Source organism: Suncus etruscus, chromosome 15 (assembly GCF_024139225.1).
Source record: "Suncus etruscus isolate mSunEtr1 chromosome 15, mSunEtr1.pri.cur, whole genome shotgun sequence".
Lineage (NCBI taxonomy): Eukaryota > Metazoa > Chordata > Mammalia > Eulipotyphla > Soricidae > Suncus > Suncus etruscus.
Genome location: NC_064862.1, coordinates 51,372,487 through 51,394,641, shown reverse-complemented (window position 1 = coordinate 51,394,641; position 22,155 = coordinate 51,372,487). Strand labels below are relative to the sequence as shown.

The window sequence follows — 22,155 nt, the reverse complement described above, 5'->3', positions numbered from 1 at the left end:
CGCGGACTCCGCCCATCGTCGCCCGCGGTGCCTTGACAGCCTACGACTCCCGGCATGCAGCGCGGCGGGGCTGTATATGTTTGTGTGTGGATCCCGCGGGGCCGTGGGCCGCGTCGCGCTGTGTCCGGGCTCCGCCGTGGGTGGGTGGATGGGTGGGTGGCCTCGCTCAGAGCTTGCGGGGCCCCTGATGAGGTTTGAAGAAGAAGCGCCGCGACTCAAGCGACGGGAGCAGGAAGCGGCGAAGCCCGAGGGCGGGACCGGAAGTCGTGGATACCGGAAGCGGTCGCGACCGGAAGTGGCCGCGGCCGGAAGTGCGGATCAGCTGATGGAGGAGGCGGGGCCGCCGCTGCAGCCGCGGGGAGGCCGCGGGCCCTGAGAGCGAGCGAGTGAGCGAACGGACGAACGCTTCGTCCGCGGGTCTGCGTGCGGGAGTTGCGCCCGCCACCATCCCCGCCGCGCCCCGCTCCGGCTGCGGCCCGGGTCCGAGCTCGCGCTTGGCCGGCCGGGCGAGTCCTCCCGTCCGCGTCCGCCGGGCCTCCCCGTCCCGTCCCGGCCCGGCTCGGCGGCCGAGGGGAGCCAGCCCCGGGGCCGGGGCCGGGGCGCGCGGGGCCCATGGAGCTGATGTTCGCCGAGTGGGAGGACGGCGAGCGCTTCTCCTTCGAGGACTCGGACCGCTTCGAGGAGGACTCGCTGTGCTCCTTCATCTCCGAGGCCGAGAGCCTGTGTCAGAACTGGCGGGGCTGGCGCAAGCAGTCGGCGGGGCCCAACTCGCCCACGGGCGGCGGCGGCGGCGGGGGCGGCGGCGGCGGGGCCCGCACGCGAGGTGAGGGCGCGGGAGAGTCGGGGAGACCGGGGAGACGCGGGAGCTCGCCTCGCCTCGCCTCGCGGCCTCGGGCCGGCGGGGTGCTCCACGGTGCACGGGCCGGGGTGCCCGCCCCCCTGGTCTTGCCTCCCGAGTCGGGCTTCTTCGGGAGGCCGATGGCGGTGGAGCTGGCTGTCTCCTGGGTTATCCGGAGTGAGGGTCGATCCACGCTACGCCGCGCAGTCGGTGGGGGTACACACACACACACCCGTCACACACACACACACACACACACACACACACACACACACACACACACACACACACACACACACACACACACACACCCGTCCACCCCAGGCAGACACACCAGTCAGAAACACACATCCCAGTCAACACACACCACACACATCACATACAATAGAAATGATCCCTGAAAGTATAGTCTTGACACACACACATCTCACACACACACACACACCCGTCCACCCCAGGCAGACAGACAGACACACCAGTCAGAAACACACATCCCAGTCAACACACACCACACACATCACATACTATAGAAATGATCCCTGAAAGTATAGTCTTGACACACACATCACACACACACACACGCACGCACGCACGCACACACACACACACACACACACACACACACAGTCAGAGGTTGAGGTCGGGGTCGCCCCGTCCCGTCCGGTGCATTCGAGGCCGGCCCATCGTCTCCGCTGCCCCGGGAAGCACCTGCCGGCTCTGCTTGGCGCGACGGAGCGTTTGTTTCCTCCGGGGGCTTTTTCCTGCACGGAGGCTCCGCGCTGCGGGGCAGGTTATGTGTTGGTTGCATGAAAGGGCACGGGCCGAGAGCCATGGTTGGGAAGGGGAGGGAAGGGAAGGGACGGCACAGGACACCAGAAATTGCCACTGCCGGGCCCCACGCCTTCCTCCTGGAAGGAAGATGGCTTTTTTTTTTTTTAAGTTATTATTTTAATTATTTTTCCTTCCCCAAGCAGTCGAGAGTTTGATACTGATTCTGCCCTAGCCCCTCCCGAGTGGTGTTTTCCAGCCCACCCACCCACCCCTGCTTGGTGGAGGGAGAGTTAATACGAGTCACTTGTGATATGCTAGGATTTCACTCCTGTTGAAGTGAGGGTATATGGTAAATATGTGCCCGTGTGTGTAAGTGTGTAAGATAGATGGGAAAAATATTTTTTGCAATGCTGGGCATTGAACCTAGAATTTTATTCATGGTTTCCACTGTAGATCTGCATCTCTTTTGAGGGAAGCAACTCTGTGTGAAGATTTTCAACAGTGCTAGGATTTTTTTTATTAGGGTAAAAATCTAAGAAAGAATTTATCTCCAAATGTATCTCTTTTCCACAGGTTTCTTGTTCCTTTGTCAAAACCGAGTAACTTTGTTCCCCAAAACTTTAAAAAGGGCTTGGAGGGATAGTACTAGTATTAAGTGTTTGCCTTGCATGCCACCAACCTAATTTAGTCTCGGCGCCACGTATGCCCTCCCCCCCCCCCCAGCACTACTGGGTGTAGTCTCAAAACAAAGCCCTTTTCTGGAGCTGGGGAGATAGCCTAATGGACTGCATGCAGTCTTCGTATGTGCAGGTTCCTGAGTTCAGTTCCCACTGCTATGTACCATACTCCCCACCCAGCACCACCAGAGCAGAATTTTCATTTCAGCCGCATGCTTTTTCAGATTCACTAACCCAACTAGAGGTTTGTTGAGCTCTGTGGCCTCTTCTTGTTTTCTTATTGAGACAGTCTGTGACCTCTTGAGTGGTTAGTTTCCCATGGGCTAACTGGTCTGACCTCCCTCATCCCAGTGCTCTCATCAGGGGAAACCTGAGTTCAGGTGTGGCAAAGCAGCACAGTATCTCTCTTCTGACTGCTCTGCCCCCTGCTCTGTCCCCTGCTCTGTCCTTATTAGAGCCTTGCACTTGTATTTGGGGAGAGGGTGAATAAAAAAGCAACGAGAAGAGAATGCCAGGACAGACATAAACAATGTCATATAAACCCCAAGTGCTCGATGTACAGATTTTGGATGCGGGCTACATGAAAGGGGTTACCTGCTTGCATCCTTGTTTGGCCCGAGCTCTGGGTTATCCCAGGAACAGAACTTCTGTCAGGCAAAACTGTGAGTTGAGGCTTGCATAGTGCCCTCCCGTGTTGCTTAGTGTATCCATCTAGGAAGAGCCCTTGGTTTAGGTCTTCCCTTTCTCTCATACTCAAGATGCTAAGTAACTGCAGCCCCTTTCATCTCCCCCCGCTCAATCTTTGTTTTGCAAGATGGTCTGGTGATCCCATTGGTAGAGCTGTCAGCAAAGCAGGTGGCATTCCACATACCATTCGAAGTGGTGGAGAAAGTTTACCCTCCAGTGCCTGAGCAGCTCCAGCTCCGGATTGCTTTTTGGAGCTTCCCAGAAAATGAGGAGGATATTCGGTAAGGCTCAAGAGGGGCCAGTGGGTGGGGTCTGGGTATTCTCCACTGCTGGACTGTCCAAGGAAACAAGATGTATTGGAAGCAGTGGGAAGAAGAGGACAAGAGGGCACAAGGCTTTTTCTCAGGAGGGAGTGAAAAGGGGGATAGTGCTCGAGATCTTGTGGCTCTATCCAACCTTCCGACAGACAGGGTGTTGGAAGTGCATTTGCCAAGCTGTTCCTCTGTCCTCACACCCAGGCTGTATTCCTGCCTGGCCAATGGCAGTGCAGATGAATTCCAGCGAGGTGATCAGCTGTTCCGCATGAGGGCTGTGAAGGACCCGTTGCAAATAGGTAGGGGTATTCCCTCATATCCTGTGACGCCTCCCTGGGTATTCCCCCCCCACATATCCTCACTCCCCCATGTGTGAATTCCTAGCCACCTGCTGCAGGGAACTAGAGCAGCCTGTTCGAGTAGCCACTGGCCTGACTCCAGTAGGAGAGAGGCCTTAGTCTTGGCCGCTCTCAGTGCCTGTGTCTCTCTCTCCCCAGGGTTCCATCTGAGTGCCACCGTGGTACCGCCCCAGATGGTCCCTCCACAAGGAGCCTACAATGTTGCTGTGATGTTTGACCGTTGCCGGGTCACTTCCTGCAGTTGTACCTGTGGGGATGGGGCCAAATGGTGTACACACGTCGTGGCCCTCTGTCTCTTTCGCATTCATAATGTGAGTATTGTTTCTCCCCCCCCCCCCATCCCCATTTATCTGGGCCCTCTTGATGCCCAGTCCCCATCACTGCTGAATGCCTTGCCATGATGTGAATGCCCTTACTACCCTCACTCTATTTCTTATTCCTGCCCTGGCAGCAGCGCTCCTCTCCCCATCCATCTTTGCTCCCTGTCTCCTCTAGGCCTCTGCAGTCTGCCTGCGTGCCCCAGTCTCTGAGTCTCTGTCTCGGCTGCAGAGGGATCAGCTGCAGAAGTTCGCCCAGTACCTCATTAGTGAGCTTCCTCAGCAGGTGAGGGAAGTAGTATCTTCGGTGCTTCTGGGGGCTGAATGTGAGTGAGCCTCGGGACCTCTCGGCTTAATTATGTCTGTACCTGTCAGATCCTCCCCACAGCGCAGCGTCTCCTAGATGAACTTCTGTCCTCTCAGTCAACAGCTATCAACACAGTGTGTGGCGCCCCAGGTAAGTGGGTCCCCCGGTAAGAGGAGAAAGGCCCAGGGCTGTGGTGTCCACTTACTGAAGACTGGGGTCAGAACCAGGACCCAACTCTAGGTTACTCAGTGCCTCTCACTCTGCAGACCCCACAGCAGGTCCTTCAGCCTCTGACCAGAGTACTTGGTACTTAGACGAATCAACACTCACAGACAACATCAAGAAGACCCTACACAAGTTCTGTGGCCCATCCCCTGTGGTCTTCAGGTGAGTTGGTTGTCATCAGGTTTCAGCAGTCCGTGGCAGAGCAGGACTGGTCCTCAGCTGTGGCAGAACCTTTGTTAACATAAAACCCATGTTTCTTGGACACTGCTCCAGTGCTTGGCTCACAGAAGAGTCCTTAGTGAGGCATTTAGTGAGGCTGGGCCCCACTCATAATCCTCAAGGCTGACTCCTGGCTCTGCTCAGGGGTCTCATGGTGCTCTTGGACAATCATGCAGTGCCAGGGATTCAACCAGAATTGAATTCATGCAGAGCCAGCACATTGCCCCTGTACTTTTTATTTTTATGTTTTTTGTTTGTTTTTTTGGGCCACACCCTGTTATTCTGAGGGGGTTACGCTTGGCTCTGCATTCAGAAATTGCTCCTGGAGGGCTGGAGCGGTGGTGCAAGAGGTAGGGCATTTGCCTTGTACGTGGCTAATTTAGGATGGATCTGGGTTTGAATCCCCTGGCGTCCCATCTGGTCCCCCAAGCTAGGAATGATTTCTGAGAGCATAGCCAGGAGTAACCCCTGAGCATCACAGGATGTGGACTCCCCCCCAAAAAAAAGGTAAAAAAAGAAATTGCTCCTGGCAGGCACAGGGGTGGGGGCATATGGAGATTCAAACCACTATCCTGTATCTGTTGCATGCAAGGCAAACACCCTAACACTGTGCTATCTCTCCAGCCCATCAACTATTTTTTTTCACTTTTGTGGCTTATTTGGGCTATACCCAGGGGGTTGCTCAGGAGCTACTTCTGGCTTAGTGCTTGAGACTGGCTTGCAGCAGTGCTACAGGGACCATGTGGTACTAACGCAAACAGGTACTGCTTGACCACTAAGTGCTCGAGCCAGTGTCAGTGCTCCATACATAACTGAGCCCAGCCCTGCCCAGCCCAAGGGTGAGGAGAGCTAATCTCACCCCAGAGTGCTCAGTTTCCATTAAGTACCTATTCCTTGAAAGAGAAACTTGAGCCAGAGTCAAAGCCTTAGTACAGTGGTTTCTGTACTTATGAGCCATGAGCTGTGAGCATAGACATGTGTAGTCCAAAAACCACAAACAAATAAAATTTCCTCTTGAACTTTGTTTTCCCCCTATATTCTGAGGATCCTTCCTTTTCTTTCTTTTTAAAAATCAAAGTTCTGTTTCACAAGTTGCGTGTGGGCTGCTCCCAGCAGTACTCAGGGATCCCTCCTGGTGGGGCTCTACTGGTATGCAAGTCAAGCATCCTGTGCGCTTTGCTCTTTCCCTCCTGTGGCTGTGGCTCCTGTCCTGAGGGCATGTCCCTTCCTTTACAGTGACGTGAACTCTATGTATTTGTCTTCCACTGAGCCTCCGGCCGCTGCTGAGTGGGCATGTCTGCTGCGGCCTTTGAGGGGCCGGGAGCCTGAGGGTGTCTGGAATCTGCTTAGTATCGTGCGGGAGATGTTCAAGCGCCGGGACAGCAATGCGGCTCCCCTGCTGGAGATCCTCACGGACCAGTGCCTCGCTTACGAGCAGGTGTGCCCACAGCCAGCGTTCTGCTTTTTCTTCTTCCTTTCCTGCCCCCTCCCCCTTGCGAACTGGCACCCTGGGCTGACTCCCCTGCCTCCCTACACGCTGGGGGTGGGGTATCTCAGACTGCCTTTGTTTTCAGATTACGGGCTGGTGGTACAGCGTGCGTACTTCAGCCTCACATAGCAGTGCCAGTGGGCACACGGGCCGTAGCAATGGACAGTCGGAAGTGGCAGCCCATGCATGTGCCAGCATGTGTGACGAAATGGTCACCTTGTGGAGACTGGCTGTGCTGGATCCTGCACTCAGCCCTCAGCGGTGAGTTTCCCAGAATAACCCACAGCAGCTAGCCCTGAAAGATCCCTCTCTCCATCCTTCCCTCCCTCCTTTTCTGTGTATCTGTAGACATACTCAATCTTCCCTATCCTTTACAAGGCTTAGGCTTCTCCTGTTAGGGAGTTTAATCTAATCCTACTGAATGCCATGCCTGTGCCCAGGACATTGAGCTCTGTGGGAAGCCCTAGGCGGAATTTAGTCCCTTCTTCAGCTCTAGAGGAACCTTCTTCAGTCCCGGGGAAAGCAGAATGGAACAGAGCACAGAGCCTTGGGATGCTGGTGGTTTATGAGTCCTTAAAGAGGCTGAAATTCCTTTCCCAAATGACGCCCAGTTTTCATGACCCCTGAGGACTAGGGTGAGGTTGAATCACATCATGGGGGCAGCACATGCTTCTTCATAGTCCCAGCAGCCTCCTGCCCTTTCTCCCACAGCCGCCGGGAACTATGTGCACAGCTGCGCCAGTGGCAGCTGAAGGTGATCGAGAACGTGAAGCGGGGACAGCACAAAAAGACCTTGGAGCGGCTCTTCCCTGGTTTCCGGCCGGCAGTTGAGGCCTGCTACTTTAACTGGGAGGAGGCCTACCCACTGCCCGGTGTCACCTACAGTGGCACTGACCGGAAGCTTGCACTGTCCTGGGCCCGAGCCCTGCCGCCTCGGCCAGGGGCTGCCCGCACTGGGGGCCTGGAGGAATCCCGGGAGCGGCCCCGAGTGCCTCCTGCGGAGCCAGCAGTTCGGCCCAAGGAGCCAGGGGCCAAACGAAAGGGCTTGGGTGAAGGGGTACCCTCGTCACAGAGGGCTTCCCGCCGCCTATCAGCTGAGGGGGGAGACAAGGTGCTGCATAAGATGGGGCCAGGTGGGGGCAAAGCCAAGTCCTTGGGGGGGGCCAGCAGTGGGAGCAAAGGTCCAGCTGGAGGTGGGAGCAAGCGGCGGCTGAGCAGTGAGGACAGTTCCCTGGAGCTAGACCTGGCCGAGATGAGCTTGGATGACAGCAGCTTGGCCCTGGGCGCTGAAGCCAGCACTTTTGGTGGATTCCCTGAGAGCTTGCCGCCCTGCACAACCTCTGGGGGCTCTCGAGGCCCTTCTGCCTTCCTTCCTGAACCCTCAGATACTTATGAAGAAGATGGTGGTGTATACTTCTCCGAAGGGCCCGAGCCTCCTGTAGCCTCTGTGGGCCCCCCAGGCCTACTGCCAGGGGAGGTTTGTGCTCACAGTGACAGCCCTATGACAGATGAGGGTGGTAGGGCACCTCCCAAAACCAAAGAGGCTGCCCCTGCCACAGGGGAGGAGGACGATGACTACCAGGCCTATTACCTAAATACCCAGGATGGCGCTGGAGGTGAGGAGGAGAAGGCTGATGGAATGGCTGGGGAGGAGCACGACCTGTTTGCAGGACTGAAGCCTCTGGAGCAGGAGAGCCGCATGGAGGTGAGAGGATTTGGGGAGCTACCTTGTTCTGCTGGGGACTCGCACATAGCAAGTACTTTCGGTGTGTCTGATGCATGAGTGCGAATGGCGGCCTCCTAGCTCTCATTTTGTGTCCTCTCTCTAGGTCCTGTTTGCTTGTGCTGAGGCCCTGCATGCTCATGGCTACAGTAGCGAGGCCTCTCGCCTCACTGTGGAGCTTGCCCAGGACTTGTTGGCCAACCCGCCTGACCTCAAGGTAGAGCCTCCCCCGGCCAAGGTAAGAGATCCCCTGGTCTGTCTGTCTATCTCCATTACCCTGATTCTCTGGTGTAACCTGCTCCAGGTGAGGACCTTTCCTCCTAGCATGAACCAACCTCAGTCCCGACCTCTGTCCTCGCCTTTCTAGGGCAAGAAGAACAAAGTCTCCACTAGCCGTCAGACATGGGTAGCTACCAACACTCTGACCAAGGCAGCTTTCCTGTTAACAGTGCTCAGTGAGCGATCAGAGCACCACAACCTGGCCTTCCGAGTTGGCATGTTTGCCTTGGAGCTGCAGCGACCCCCAGCTTCTACCAAAGCCTTGGAGGTCAGAATTCTACAGGGTATTTTTTTTTTTAGGGAATGGTGGTGGTATGTTTTTTGGTCATATTTGGTGGTGTTTGGGCTTTTCTCAGCTATGTGCTTGAGGGTCATTCCTGGCAGTGACCAGGGGACATGTGCTTAGAAATGAACCTGTACCTTCTGCAAAGCATGTGCTGAGCCTGTTGGCCTTGCTCTGGCCAGAGGCTTGTGGATTCTGTCTGAGCCTTGAATTGTGTCTACTTTAGACTTGACCTATGATCTTGATCTCAGGTCTGCTCAAACTTCCTGCCCGCAGGTGAAGCTGGCACACCAGGAATCTGAAGTGGCTGCTCTGCTTAAAAAGATTCCACGGGGTCCCAGTGAGATGAGCACCATGCGATGCCGGGCCGAGGAGCTCCGGGAAGGGACATTGTGTGACTATCGGCCAGTGCTACCTCTCATGTTGGCTAGTTTCATCTTTGATGTTCTCTGTGCTCCAGGTATGGTGCCTGACTCCAGCACGGGGGAACTAGGGTGGGATAATCCAAAAGAAAAGCAGGAGCACTGGCTTTGAATTGCATGGCAGGCCCTACGTTCTCATGGGGGTCACATGCAGTGTCACGATTTGAATCTCAGCCCTTTTACTCTTCTGAGGGAAGTCTGTCTGGTCGACCTCGTTTACTCTGTCTTTCCTCCAGTGGTTTCTCCCACAGGCTCCCGGCCCCCAAATCGAAGCTGGAATAATGAGATGCCTGGGGATGAAGAGCTGGGATTTGAAGCTGCAGTTGCTGCCTTGGGTAAGTCTGTCAGTCTCTTCAGTGTTTATAGGAGCTGACCCTGGTCTATGGCCTAAAAGGGCAAGAGACCTGGCCCTGTTCCAAAGGAGTAATGGGAAAGCCAGGATGGCTTATGTGAGCCAAGTAGTGACAGTACGGTCAAGAATTTAGTGTGCTGGGGCCAGTTGAGCAGGGAAGGCATTTGCCTTGCACACTGCTGACCTGGGTTGGCATTTCGTATGGTTCCCTGAGCACCATCAGGAGTAATTCCTGAGTAGAGTCAGGAGAAACCCCTGAACACTGCACATGTGGCCCCCAAACTAAAACAAAACTTAAAAAAGAATTCAATTAAAAAAAATTCAATACATGGACGGGTACAATGGTGAGTAGACCACTAGCCTTGTGCGTGCAGCCAACCCAGGTTTGTTCCCTGGCATCTCATATGGTCCCCCAACAAACAAAAACAGACTGAAGAGAATTTAGTGCACAAGTGTGCTAAGGAGCTGGGGACTTGCATGATTTAGTGTACAGAGTTTAAGGCAGGGAGTAATCCAAGATTTGATTCCCAATACCACATAATTACCTAAACACTGCTTAGAGTAACTCCTGAAGTACTCCCAAGTGGGACCTGAAACCACACACACACACACACACACACACACACACACACACACACACACACACACACACACACGCACACACGCACGCACGCACGCACGCACGCCAAAGGCAGGTGAGGAAAATAACATGAGTAAAAGGACAGTCCCACACACACACACTTACACACACTCACACACTCCAAAGGCAGGTGAGGAAAATAATGAGTAAAGGGATAGTCACACACACACTCTCTCTGTCTCTGTCTCTGTCTGTCTCTGTCTCTCTCTCTCTCTCTCTCACACACACACACACACACTCACACACACTCTAAAGGCCGGTGAGGAAAATAACATGAGTAAAGGGACAGTACACACACTCTCTCTCTCTCTCTCTCTTTCTCTCTCTTTCTTTCTCTTTCTCTCTCTCACTCTCTCTTTCTCTCTCACACACTCCAAAGGCAGGTGAGGAAAATAACATGAGTAAAGGGACAGTCCCTCCTCATGAGGAGTATGAGCCCAGACTCCTACTTGCAGAGGAGGAGACTGAGTCATGAAGAGCTTGAGATGAAGGCTGGAGCTTAGGGACCTGGGGCCTTCCTTGGGGGGGAGAGAGTTTGAACAGGACTCCTTTCCTCACATGCTGATACCAGTGAGCAGGCCTTTACCTCTCCTGTCTCTTCCCCCATAAGCATCTCCCTCTGTCCTACAGGTATGAAGACAACAGTTAGTGAAGCGGAGCATCCCCTCTTGTGTGAAGGTACCCGGCGGGAAAAGGGCAACCTGGCGTTGGCACTTATGATCACGTATAAGGATGACCAGACCAAGCTCAAAAAGGTGAGAGGGCCTGGGAGTCTGATAAAGGGCAGATTTTACTACCTTTCTCAGGGTTCCAGTACAGCAAGAAGAATCTCGGGGATTTCTTCTAAAGAACAAGATGACCAGTGGTTTTTATAGTTCTTGAGTAGGGGCTGGAAGAAACAGGTATAACCAGTAATTTCAGTATTTATAGAGTATCAGTGTTGTTAGGGAGGATACTGTCAGAGAAAAGACAGTTGTCTCCTGGGATATTCTTTGAAGAAAGGAAGGTCAGAGATCAGGAGGGTCAGGAAGGTCAGCAGTTGGGGTCAGGGTAACCTGTCACTACTGCTTCACTCTCCAGATCTTAGACAAGCTCTTGGATCGAGAGAGCCAAACCCATAAGCCTCAGACGCTGAGTTCATTCTACTCCTCAAGTCGCCCTGCTGCAGCCAGCCAGAGATCTCCTTCAAAGCATGGTCCCCCAGCTGCTCCAGGGGCTTTGCAGCCATTGGCCTCTGGCTCCTCAGGGCCTGCTCAGCCAGGCAGCGTCGCTGGAGCTGGGACAGGCCCCCCTGAGGGCTTCACAGAGAAAAGTGTGCCTGGTGAGGTGGGGGCCCTGGGCGCTGGGGGTGAATGGAGTCATGCTGGGATTCCCCCTTAATCAACTTATCCTGTGTCCTGTTTCCCTTCTAGAGAGTTCACCCCATTCTACCTGTGAGGGGCTGCCTGCTGAGATGGCTGTGACTCCAAGGCCAGAGGGGAAAGTCCCCAGTCGCCTGGCACTTGGTAATCGTGGCGGTTACAACGGACGTGGCTGGGGTTCCCCAGGGCGACCAAAGAAGAAGCACACAGGTAGGACAGTCTGGTGGTCTGCCTCCAGTAGCTGACTCAGCATTTTCACCTCCTAAGACGCCTTTGTCTTTGGTGTTAGGCATGGCCAGCATTGACAGCAGTGCCCCCGAAACAACATCAGACAGTTCCCCCACCTTAAGTCGGAGGCCACTTCGCGGGGGCTGGGCCCCTACGTCCTGGGGTCGAGGCCAAGACAGTGACAGCATCAGCAGCTCGTCCTCAGACTCCCTGGGCTCTTCATCCTCCAGTGGCAGCCGCCGGGCCAGCGCCAGTGGAGGAGCTCGGGCCAAGACAGTCGATGTGGGCAGGTTAGTTGTAGGATAGTGCACCAGCCAGAGCCGCAGCAACTGCACTTAGGCCTTGCCATCCTACCTGGGCCCCCACTTCAGAGAGACCCCAATCCTCTGCTCTCCCCCACTGTTCCTCCAGGTATAAGGGCCGCCGTCCTGAGAGCCATGCACCCCATGTTCCCAATCAGCCGTCTGAGGCAGCTGCACACTTCTATTTTGAGCTGGCCAAGACGGTGCTGATCAAGGCAGGGGGAAACAGCAGCACCTCCATCTTCACACACCCGTCATCCTCAGGGGGCCACCAGGGCCCCCATCGCAACCTACACCTGTGCGCCTTCGAGATTGGCCTTTACGCCCTCGGCCTGCACAACTTTGTGTCTCCTAACTGGCTCTCACGTACCTACTCCTCCCATGTGTCCTGGATCACAGGTGATTGTGGTGTCTGACAGCAGCCTGGGGCTTACTTGCCAGGATGATCCTTGTGATAGGAGGCAGACTGTTCCTGCTTCCTGAAGCTGACTGCCTTGCCTCTCTCTGCTCCCGCAGGTCAGGCCATGGAGATTGGCAGTGCAGCCCTGACCATCCTGGTGGAGTGCTGGGATGGGCACCTGACTCCCCCTGAGGTTGCATCCCTAGCTGACAGGGCATCACGGGCTCGTGACTCCAACATGGTGAGGGCAGCGGCAGAGCTGGCCCTCAGCTGCCTGCCTCATGCTCATGCCCTGAATCCGAATGAGATCCAGCGGGCCCTGGTTCAGTGCAAGGAACAGGTATTTCCACAAGCTTCCTGGGGACCTGGTTTTGGTGGCTGGGAGGAAAATTGAGTGGGGAGGCTCAGAACCCAACTCTTAGTTCTCAGGTCCTGGTGCTAAGAACCTACCCAATTTGTCCTCCTGGGGTAGCACTGCAGTTTTTTTTTTGTTTGTTTTGTTTGTTTTATTTTTTACTCTTTGGGCCACACCCAGTGACGCTCAGGTGTTACACCTGGCTATTTGCTTAGAAATCACTCCTGGCTTGGGGGACCATATGGGACACCAGGGCATCAAACTGCGATCCGTCCTAGGTTAGCTCGTGCAAGGCAAATGTCCTACCACTTGCGCCACTGTTCTGGCTCCATGCTTTCCTTTTTTTTTTTTTTTTTTTTTGGTTTTTGGGTCACACCCGCCAGTGCTCAGGGGTTACTCCTGGCTCTACGCTCAGAAATCACCCCTGGCAGGCACGGGGGACCATATGGGATGCCAGGATTCGAGCCACTGTCCTTCTGCATGGAAGGCAAACACCTTACCTCCATACTATCTCGCTGGCTCCTCCAGTTTTTTCTTGCAACTGAGATGAGGGTTCTTCATGTTACTAAGAAAGAGATTTGGGAGTTTAGTGGCCCACGTTCACTGGGACAGAATACTTAGGAAAGGAGAGACCTCTGGAAGATGGTGGGGCTCATCGGGGATCAAGTGTGGGATTCCAGAACTGGGCTTACACCTGGGTCTAGGTTTCTTCTGGTCAGCTAATTCATTGTGTGTGCAGCTCACACCTCTTACAGCTGCTCAGTGCCCTGTTCATGATCATGGAGGCGTCCCCATGAAACAAGTCGGGAACCCAGCCTGAGTAGAGGCAGGATATGGCCCTAGTATATGAAGCCCAGGGTTGAACCTCTGGGACTGCCACAAGACAAAAAGGTATCATCCCTGTAACCCTTGGTTCCTTCCCTTTCAGGACAACCTGATGTTGGAGAAGGCCTGCATGGCAGTGGAGGAGGCTGCTAAGGGTGGGGGCGTGTACCCCGAAGTGTTGTTTGAGGTTGCTCACCAGTGGTTCTGGCTATATGAGCAAACAGCAGGTGGTTCATCCACTGCCCGTGAAGGGGCAACAAGCTGTAGTGCCAGTGGGATCAGGGCAGCAGGGGAGGCGGGGCGGGGGTTGCCTGAGGGCAGGGGGGCCCCTGGCACTGAGCCAGTTACAGTGGCGGCAGCGGCAGTGACAGCGGCAGCCACAGTGGTGCCAGTCATTTCGGTGGGGTCCAGTTTATATCCGAGTCCAGGATTGGGGCACAGTCACTCCCCTGGCCTGCACCCCTACACTGCCCTCCAGCCCCACCTGCCCTGTAGCCCTCAGTACCTCACACATCCAGCTCACCCTGCCCACCCCCTGCCGCATATGCCCCGGCCTGCTGTCTTCCCTGTGCCCAGCTCTGCGTACCCACAGGTAAGACCTGGTTGCTGCTGGAGGGGGGGTGCTCCTTTCGGGTGCCATCTGCCTCTGAGACTGTGAGGCAATGAAATGGAAACCCAGTGGTGGGGTGTGGGGTAAAGAGGGAGCTCGTTCCTCATGACTTGGCATCTTCTCTTCTTCCCCACTTCTAGGGTGTACATCCTGCATTCCTGGGGGCCCAGTACCCCTACTCAGTGACGCCCCCCTCACTTGCTGCCACAGCTGTGTCTTTCCCCGTCCCTTCCATGACACCTATCACAGTACATCCCTACCACACAGAGTCAGGGCTCCCACTGCCTACCAGTGTGGCCTGTGAGTTGTGGGGGCAGGGAGCAGGTGAATGGAGGGCTGGGTATGGGAGGCGGGCTGGCTCCTTTCCCTGTTCCTCGACCTCATGTGCCTTTATCTCCACCCCCACTCAGTGAGCAGCGTGCACCCGGCCCCTGCCTTCCCGGCCATCCAGGGCAGCTCCTTGCCGGCTCTGACCACACAGCCGAGTCCTTTGGTGAGCGGCGGCTTCCCACCACCTGAGGAGGAGGCCCACAGCCAGCCGGTCAGCCCACACAACCTACACCACCTGCACGCTGCCTACCGTGTCGGTGAGCCCTCCCCGTCCCAACAATCCCTGTGCCCATTGGGCTTGGGGGTCAGGGGACAGGGGGAAGAAAGGGAGTGACATCTGCCTGCCAACCTCCCTTCTCCCAGGAATGCTAGCACTGGAGATGCTGGGCCGTCGGGCACCTAACGATCACCCCAACAACTTCTCCCGCTCTCCCCCCTACACTGATGATGTCAAATGGTTGCTGGGGCTGGCAGCAAAGCTGGGTAACACCTCCCCTCCCCAGGACCATTGCCCACCCTGCCCGCTCCCCACCTTCCTATCCCAGACCTCCTTCCTAGCTCTTGCTGAGTTGAGGCCTTGGTCGGGTATGTGTGCGTGCGCGGGGGGCAGGGGCTTCCCTCAGTCTGGGTGGAGGGAGGCTCTCTGCCAGGCCAGAGCTCAGAGAGGCGTTGGGTCCCTAGGGTGAGGCGGCCACCCCCTTCTCATGCCCCTCCCCTGCCCCCCAGGAGTGAACTACGTGCACCAGTTCTGTGTGGGGGCAGCCAAGGGGGTGCTGAGCCCGTTTGTGCTGCAGGAGATCGTCATGGAGACACTGCAGCGGCTGAGCCCTGCTCACGCCCACAACCACCTGCGGGCCCCGGCCTTCCACCAGCTGGTGCAGCGCTGCCAGCAGGCATACATGCAGGTGATGGCCCCCACTGTGGGGGTGGACAGGGTGCCCTGCAGGCCTGTGTGCTCAGTGGTGCCCCTGCAATGTCCCCACAGTATATCCACCACCGCCTGATCCACCTGACGCCCGCAGACTACGACGACTTTGTGAACGCGATCTGCAGTGCGCGCAGCGCCTTCTGCCTGACGCCCATGGGCATGATGCAGTTCAACGACATCCTGCAGAACCTCAAGCGCAGCAAGCAGACCAAGGAACTGTGGCGGCGGGTCTCCCTCGAGATGACCACCTTCTCCCCCTGAGGCTGGCCCCTGCAGTACCCTTCACGGGGACACAAGCCTGCAGCTTTGGGGGGCATGAGCCATGGCCAGACAGCTCCTCGTTTGGCTCCTTGGTCGCCCAGACTGGCAGCTGCTCATTGGCCGTAGCTTGGGGCCAAGATATCTCAGATCCTAGAAACTTTGGGCTGGGGGAGATGGCCCTGTCTGGGAGGGGGCACTGGGTGGCCTCCGGTATTTATTTGGCATTTATAAATATATAAACTCCTTTTTTACTCTATCTGGGCCTTTCTCTTCTTTCTGCGGGCAGATGATGGAAGACGCTTGTCTTTTATTGCAGGTTCCTCCCACTCAGTGAAGCGATGAGACAGAAAAATAAGGAGGTTTATTAAGGACATTCTGGCCCACGGTGTGGGCTCAGTCTCAGCTCTCTGAGCCATCGTCCGACCTCATCCCCATTCAATGTGAATGACATTCAGGAGGCTGGGCCACAGGTGGATCCCCCTCCCGCGGTCAGGCATATGCTGTGGGGCTGAAGAGGGAATCCATAGGAGGAACTGTTTCTCTGCACCCTGCCTGGACCCGTTTCTTTCTTCCCCACTTCCCAGACCATGCTTCAGGGATGTGTAGTACCATGATGGGGGGTACCAGACCCCAAGGAAAGGGATGCCCTTCTCTTCTCAGCCATGCCAGGCCTGGGGTCATTGAGGTAGAAGGAAGGGCCAGGCTCTTGTCCCTCCCCCCCCCAGCCCGGCTCCGGGCTTTCCATTCAGGAAGCGGGAAGCTTTTGCTGGTGCAGGTGCCTGGGATCTCAGCCCAGACCAGAATGCTGGAGTTCTTCATGGAGCCAGGAGGGCCTGGGCTGGCCGAGCCGATTCAGCAGCTTCGACAGCTCCACATTATGAGTCCGGAAAAGATTTGTCAGAAAAAGGCGGGACTGCAGGAACATGAAGGCAGAAATATGAGTGGAATGAGGGCTTCAGTGGTTGAGAGGGCCAATCTACTTTGGCCTGGACTTACTTCTGCGTCCATATCTGGGTACCTCCGGCCTTTGCTCCTGCCTAGACAGCGGGTCTTCCCACCTTCAAGTCCCTGGCACCAAAATCCTTTCTCTTCGTCAAACCTGCTCAATAGGAATGATAGAGAAAAGTCACTGAGTCCCATGAGCCCACACCACATGCTGCTCCTTTTCCAAAATGCTCACAACCTACAGGTCTGCACATGGCCCACCAGGGTTCCATCCCTGGCACCCCAGATAGTCCCCTGAACTCAGTCAAGAGAATGATCACTGAGCACTGCCTGATGTGGCCCAGAAAGAAGAACCCCACATCCTCCCTTCATCCTGTCTCCCGCTTGCCCACCTGAGCGTCCGTGTGTAGTTGAGGACAGGGGTGACGCCCAGGAACTTCTGGATGTTCTCCATCGAGGTGGCGGGGCTGTCACGCAGCTCTTGGCCATCCACGATCAACAACTAAGGGGACAGGGAAGTGGTCCCCTCTGTGTTCCTTAGGGGCCCTTGGTGTGGGCTACTGTGGGAGAGGGGTATTTACCTGTCCAGAAGGGTAGTAAGTGAGCCAGCGTTGTAAGTGGATTGAATAGTAGCCAGGGACAAGGCAGCGGCTTTGTAGGGAGTGGAGCGCTGGTGGGGCCTGCGTGGAAGCTGAGATCACCTGATAGAAAGTGTAGTTCAGCGCAGTAGGGTCCCCATGGGCTCGCTGGTGCTGAAAGGGGAGGGGCAAAGCGGAGATGGGTGAGTGAGATGAGTATGATGTCCTTCCTTTCCCCCAAGACCTAGCTGGTTCTCCTGCTGTCATTGGTCTGGGAGCATTTACCACATCCCCCTCTAAGCTTCAGGCGAACCTGGTACCAGGAGTAGGCCCTGTCAGCAGGATTGGTGAGCACAGTGATGATTTTGGCTCGGGGCAGGAGGGCAGCCCCCCGCCGTGGTACAACCTCTGAGTCAAAGTAGGTGGCACTTTTTTCAAACAAGAAGTCAGTGCTGGCATTAGAAGGGACTGGGAAGAAGTCCATGTACCTAGGAAGTAGCAGAGAGAATTCATTGCCTACCATAGCTGGGGAGAGCTGGAATAACGCATTTAAGGGGGTGGGTAGGGGGTTCCTCTGAGCAGGAGTACCAAGGGTCTCTGCCTCACCAGTCAATGCCCTTGTGGTAATTAGGCCCGCTGAAGAACTGGATCTCCTCAAAGGTGCTGGGACTTGGGAAGCTGCTGGTCACTGCAGGGTGCAGGCTCAGGAAGAAGTGAACAGCTGTAGTCCCTGTGTGGAATAGACTGTCTGAACCATTGGGGGAGAGAAGTTGACTCAGCCATGCAGTCCTGAGTGGGGAGAGAAGAACCACTCTGGGCAGTACACTCCCCTGTGGCCAACCCAGAGAAAGCTAAGTCTGAAAGTGGTCCTGGAAGGAAGGAACCCTAGTTCTCAGCCTTGTCTGTGGATTAGAATCCACATGGGCCATGAAATAAATTCCAGACAAGATTCTGACATACGGGCCCGGAGAGATAGCACAGCGGCGTTTGCCTTGCAAGCAGCTGATCCAGGACCAAAGGTGGTTGGTTTGAATCCCGGTGTCCCATATGGTCCCCCGTGCCTGCCAGGAGCTATTTCTGAGCAGATAGCCAGGAGTAACCCCTGAGCACCGCCGGGTGTGGCCCAAAAACCAAAAAAAAAAATTAAATAAATAAAAACAAATAAAAGATTCTGACATACGAGCAGCCTGGGTTAAGAGTCCATCTGAAATAAAGACATTAAAAAAAAAAGGTCACCTGTCTCAAGACATTGGGTTGTTGCAAGATGTCTCTGAAGACTTACCAGTCTTCTGGGGTCCCACGATGAGGAACTTGGGGAGCCGATCACAGGTCTTCTCCTTAGACCAAATATCCTTGTGCCTCTTGTCATCACAGGGATTCTGGTGAAGCCAGAAATCACATAATGCCTCCCTCACTTCTCTTTGGTTCCAAACCCCAGCATACATCTCTGGCCAGTTTTGGTCAGCTCTCCCCTAACCCCTACCTGCCACAAAGGACTTCGCTCCTGAGGGAAGAGGGCAAAGTACTTCTGCGCAAGAGGGACAGGGGGGAGGGTCTGCAGGCGCAGTCGGGTCCAGCACTGGAGGAAGCGCACAAGGCTCTCGAAGGTGTACAGGCCCAGCCGGTCATTTCCGTAATTGGACAGATGGGTCATGAAGATGCTGATCTACACGGGGGACGGCTGCATGTCAGTCCTGGAGAGCTGGGCTGGGTGAGGGAGTATCCATTACCCTTGCCAGCCCTGGCTCGCAGCACCCTACCGGATTAAGGAGCACCGTGAGAAAAAGTTCTCCACCGCGGATGCTCCGGTCCAGTTCCTGGGAGCCTCCAGGATACTCATTATAGAAGATGGTGTGAGTGAAGAGGCCACACGTCTGTCGTGGCAGCACCTGGGTAAGGGGAGGAGACAGAAATGAAGGGGAGAAGAGACGAGCCTCTGGAGCACCTGGTCTGAAATGTTAAGTTCTGACTGGGGATGGAGCCATAACAGCGGGGAGGGTGCTTGCCTTGCACACAGCCGACCTACGTATGATTCCTGGCATCTCATGGTCTCCACAGCACTACTAGATGTGGCCCTCCCAAAACCAATTCAATAAATAAGAGGAAATTTTAAAATAAAGAAGGTGCTCGAGTGATAACACAGTGGAGATGGCATTTGCTTTGTATGTGGCTGACCTGAGTTCAATCCCCGCGCCTCCTAGGAGCAACCTGAGTGCCGCTAGGTATGATTCCCCCCCAAAATAAAGTAAAAACAAGGAAGTTTTTACTATGAGCATTATGCCTTCAGGGTCTGCTATTCCTTGCTACAGGGATGAGCCAGACTAAGCAATGAGGTCTCAGGTCCTGTCAGTGCAGAGCCCCTCACCATGATGCCGTTGTGAATAAAGCCTCGGCGGTAGCGGGCAGGGCGGAGATGGGGGTACTCCTCAGTGCTGGTCACCTGGATGCCCCACACGGACTTCCAGGCCTCGTAGAGCTGTGTGTGGATGGGATACACGCCCGAGTGGTGGGGAGCCACAGCATAGCCCAGATCCGTGGGAATCCCATGTTCCTGAGGATGGGACAGACTCTCACCAGGAACTGGCGAGGTTTGGGGGGAGCAGAGGGTAAAAAGGGTGGGGATTCCACTCCAACAAGAAAAGGGTAAAGGGAGGGAAAGGGTACCCCTGAGAGGGTCGGGGGACATTGGCGAGGAAGAGGCATTTCTAGGGCTAGGGTGCTCACCAGTGCAAACTGCTTGTTGAGCCTCATCTGGTCGGCCAACACAGAGCGGTTGTGGAACAGGTGTGGCTGCATGTGGCTCCACATGTGCGGGAACCACCAGAACTCATGGCGGTGCTTGAGCAGCATGTCATCCCCTGCGTCCTCCTCCTCTGTCCCTGCAGCCGCACCAACCGCTGACCAAGGTCCTCTGACCCCTTCCCCTAACTCTGACCACTATCTGCTGACCATGACCCAAGGCACTCTGACCCTGTGCCCCAACTCTGACTGCAGTCTGGTCTTGGGCCACCCTGCCCCCTCACAGCCCTCTCAGCCCCAAACCATACCCTCTTTCTCTAAGGTGGCAGTGGGATGAAGGGGCAGATGGAATGCAATGGGTCTGCTGAAAATAGAAGGAATGTAAGCTCACCGGTGTGATAAAACTTGCCCGAGAAGCCCAAATTGAAGGTGAAATTGGGGACTAAGTTCCTGAGTTTGTTCTGGGTGGTCAACAGAGCCTGTGAAAGGGCAGCAAGGACAAGTAGTCAGCCTAGTAAGGGCCAGAGCCAACCCAGGACACACTTGGGAGGTTCAGAAAAAAAGAAAAACACAGAGATGGAGCTGGAGTGACAGCACAGTGGGTTGGGCATTTACCTGGCACATGGCCGACCCCAGATTCGATCTCCGGCATCCCATAGGGTCCCCTGAGCCTCCCAGCAGTGATTTTTGAGTGCAGAGCCAGGAGTAACCCCTGAGCACATTGTGTATGGCCCAAAAACCAAATAAAAAAATAAAATAAAATAAAGCAGAGCTAGTGAGGACAGGCAGGCAGAGTGAATTGGGGGCAGGACTAACCTCAACATCGGCCACCTTCATGCGGGTCCCTTCCTTGCCCACGAAGATGTCATCAATGTCCACCAGAATGTAGCGATTCAGGTCCAGGCAGAGGCGCTTTCCCGTCAGGTATGCGACGGCATCGACGAAGATGAGCTTGTGCAGCCAGAAGGCTAGGCCATGGCCAAAGAGCACGCGCTGGATGCCGTCATGACGCCCAAGGTCCTGGACCACGGTGGGCAGCCGGGCACGGCGGGGTACGAGTCCGGGCTCGGCCGCAGCAGCGGGACGGAGGCTGGCAAGCAGCACTGGCTCATATGTGCTGTGGTTGGACTGGAAGATAGTCCAGTCTTCGCCAGGCAGGGGGCCTGGTTCCACACGGCTGGGCCGGGTGAGGTGCAGCAGAGGTGCAGCGGGGTTCACCTGGTAGTCCCGAAGCCCCACGTTCGAGTGCAAGAACAGGGGGAAGCCTTTGAGCTGGGCACTCTGCAGGCTGCGCTCATGGGCACGAAAGAAGCCGATGATGCCCACGCCATACTCCACACAGTATTTGTCCAGCAGCTCGCGGCTCCACGTGTCCAGGTTGACATACTTGAGCAAGTTCTCATAAATGACTAGGACGTAGCGGCCGCGGGCCTGGTCAGTGAACGTGGGCATGTCTCCCCGGCCTGGTGCCAGTTCTGTGCTGTACCGGAAGCGGCTGGACTCCAGGATGGCCACGATCTCCTGGCCCAGCTGCGAGTAGGCACTTTCTACAAACACCAGCACCACCGGCTCAGTGCGTACGGCATCTGGGGGCTGTGGGGATCGGGGTGGGCCAGGGGGGCGGGCCGGGCCACTGTTGCTGCTGCTGCAGTCCCCTAGTGGTAGGGGCAAGGGATCTTTGGCCTTGGGACTGGTGGAGACGTAATAAGCCAGGAAACCCAAGGAGCCTAGGCTGAAGGCGATGAGTAGTAGGATGAGGCGGTGCAGCTCCAGCTGCCGGGCAGGCCGCACCACCCTCCACAGCTTAAGCATGGCGGGCCACCTCAGGATGATGGACAGATGGAGGTGGTCAGCAGAAAAACCAGATGCTGGGACTCCTTTGGGGCCACCACCTTAAAGAATGGAGCTGAATTGTCCAGCAGAGTGGCCGAGGGAGGGAGAAGAGGTGACCACAGGAGACAACTGGGTAGCAAAATCGTTGGGCCTCAGGTCACCATGGCCCCTGGCCCATGGTGTTAGGGTGCAAAGCTAACCAGGCTCAGCTTGAAATCCCTGCTAACTTCTCACATCAGAAAGTAGCCATGTCCATGATCTCGTCCCTGCTGTATGGAAGAAATGAGCCGGAGTTATCCCTCCAGGCAAAACTATGCCCTTTGGGGGCCAGAGTAATAGTACAGCTGGTAGGACATTTACCTTGCATGAAGCCAACCCAGGTTCAATACTAGGCATCCCACTGGAGGCCCCCAATTTACCAGGAGTGATTCCTGAGGCCAGAGCCAGGAGTAATCCCTGAACACTACTTGGTACAGCCCCGAAGCCAAAACAAATATGACCTTAGGCGAGTCCCCAATCTCCCACCCTTCTCCCCACATCTCTTACCTCCTGCTCACA

The 22,155-nt window shown here is 55.6% G+C and overlaps 2 protein-coding genes across 6 annotated transcripts; one reads left to right on the top strand and one right to left on the bottom strand.

Annotated features, from left to right (window-relative positions):
* The first annotated feature begins 604 nt into the window (after positions 1–604).
* On the top strand, positions 605–15,758 carry ZSWIM8 (zinc finger SWIM-type containing 8). Of its 4 annotated transcripts, none has more exons than XM_049789073.1 (26): positions 605–823; positions 3,101–3,254; positions 3,492–3,586; positions 3,785–3,957; positions 4,142–4,249; positions 4,339–4,420; positions 4,537–4,657; positions 5,951–6,152; positions 6,289–6,464; positions 6,915–7,908; positions 8,033–8,164; positions 8,294–8,473; positions 8,765–8,948; positions 9,147–9,245; positions 10,533–10,657; positions 10,983–11,223; positions 11,315–11,473; positions 11,553–11,781; positions 11,903–12,192; positions 12,310–12,533; positions 13,477–13,965; positions 14,124–14,283; positions 14,394–14,570; positions 14,677–14,796; positions 15,108–15,218; positions 15,299–15,758. In XM_049789073.1, the coding sequence occupies exons 1-26, from the start codon at positions 613–615 to the stop codon at positions 15,739–15,741; spliced, it is 5,679 nt and encodes a 1,892-aa protein (XP_049645030.1). In that variant the 5' UTR covers positions 605–612; the 3' UTR covers positions 15,742–15,758. The 4 variants fall into 4 exon arrangements, with proteins under 4 accessions (XP_049645030.1, XP_049645029.1, XP_049645032.1 ...); XM_049789072.1 differs by having other exon boundaries at positions 14,124–14,307; XM_049789075.1 differs by having other exon boundaries at positions 15,040–15,218; positions 15,299–15,620.
* Positions 15,759–15,848: 90 nt separating this feature from the next.
* NDST2 (N-deacetylase and N-sulfotransferase 2) lies at positions 15,849–21,853 on the bottom strand. 2 transcript variants are annotated; one of them, XM_049789106.1, is made up of 13 exons: positions 20,581–21,853; positions 20,156–20,243; positions 19,750–19,904; positions 19,391–19,576; positions 18,786–18,914; positions 18,509–18,691; positions 18,308–18,404; positions 17,632–17,755; positions 17,339–17,513; positions 17,029–17,199; positions 16,840–16,949; positions 16,499–16,601; positions 15,849–16,415 (listed from the first exon to the last, which is right to left on the bottom strand). In XM_049789106.1, exons 1-13 carry the CDS (start codon positions 21,574–21,576, stop codon positions 16,290–16,292), a joined length of 2,643 nt encoding a protein of 880 aa, XP_049645063.1. In that variant the 5' UTR covers positions 21,577–21,853; the 3' UTR covers positions 15,849–16,289. The 2 variants fall into 2 exon arrangements, 1 of the variants encoding a protein (XP_049645063.1); XR_007503194.1 differs by lacking the exon at positions 16,840–16,949 and having other exon boundaries at positions 16,390–16,415.
* Positions 21,854–22,155: the final 302 nt, after the last annotated feature.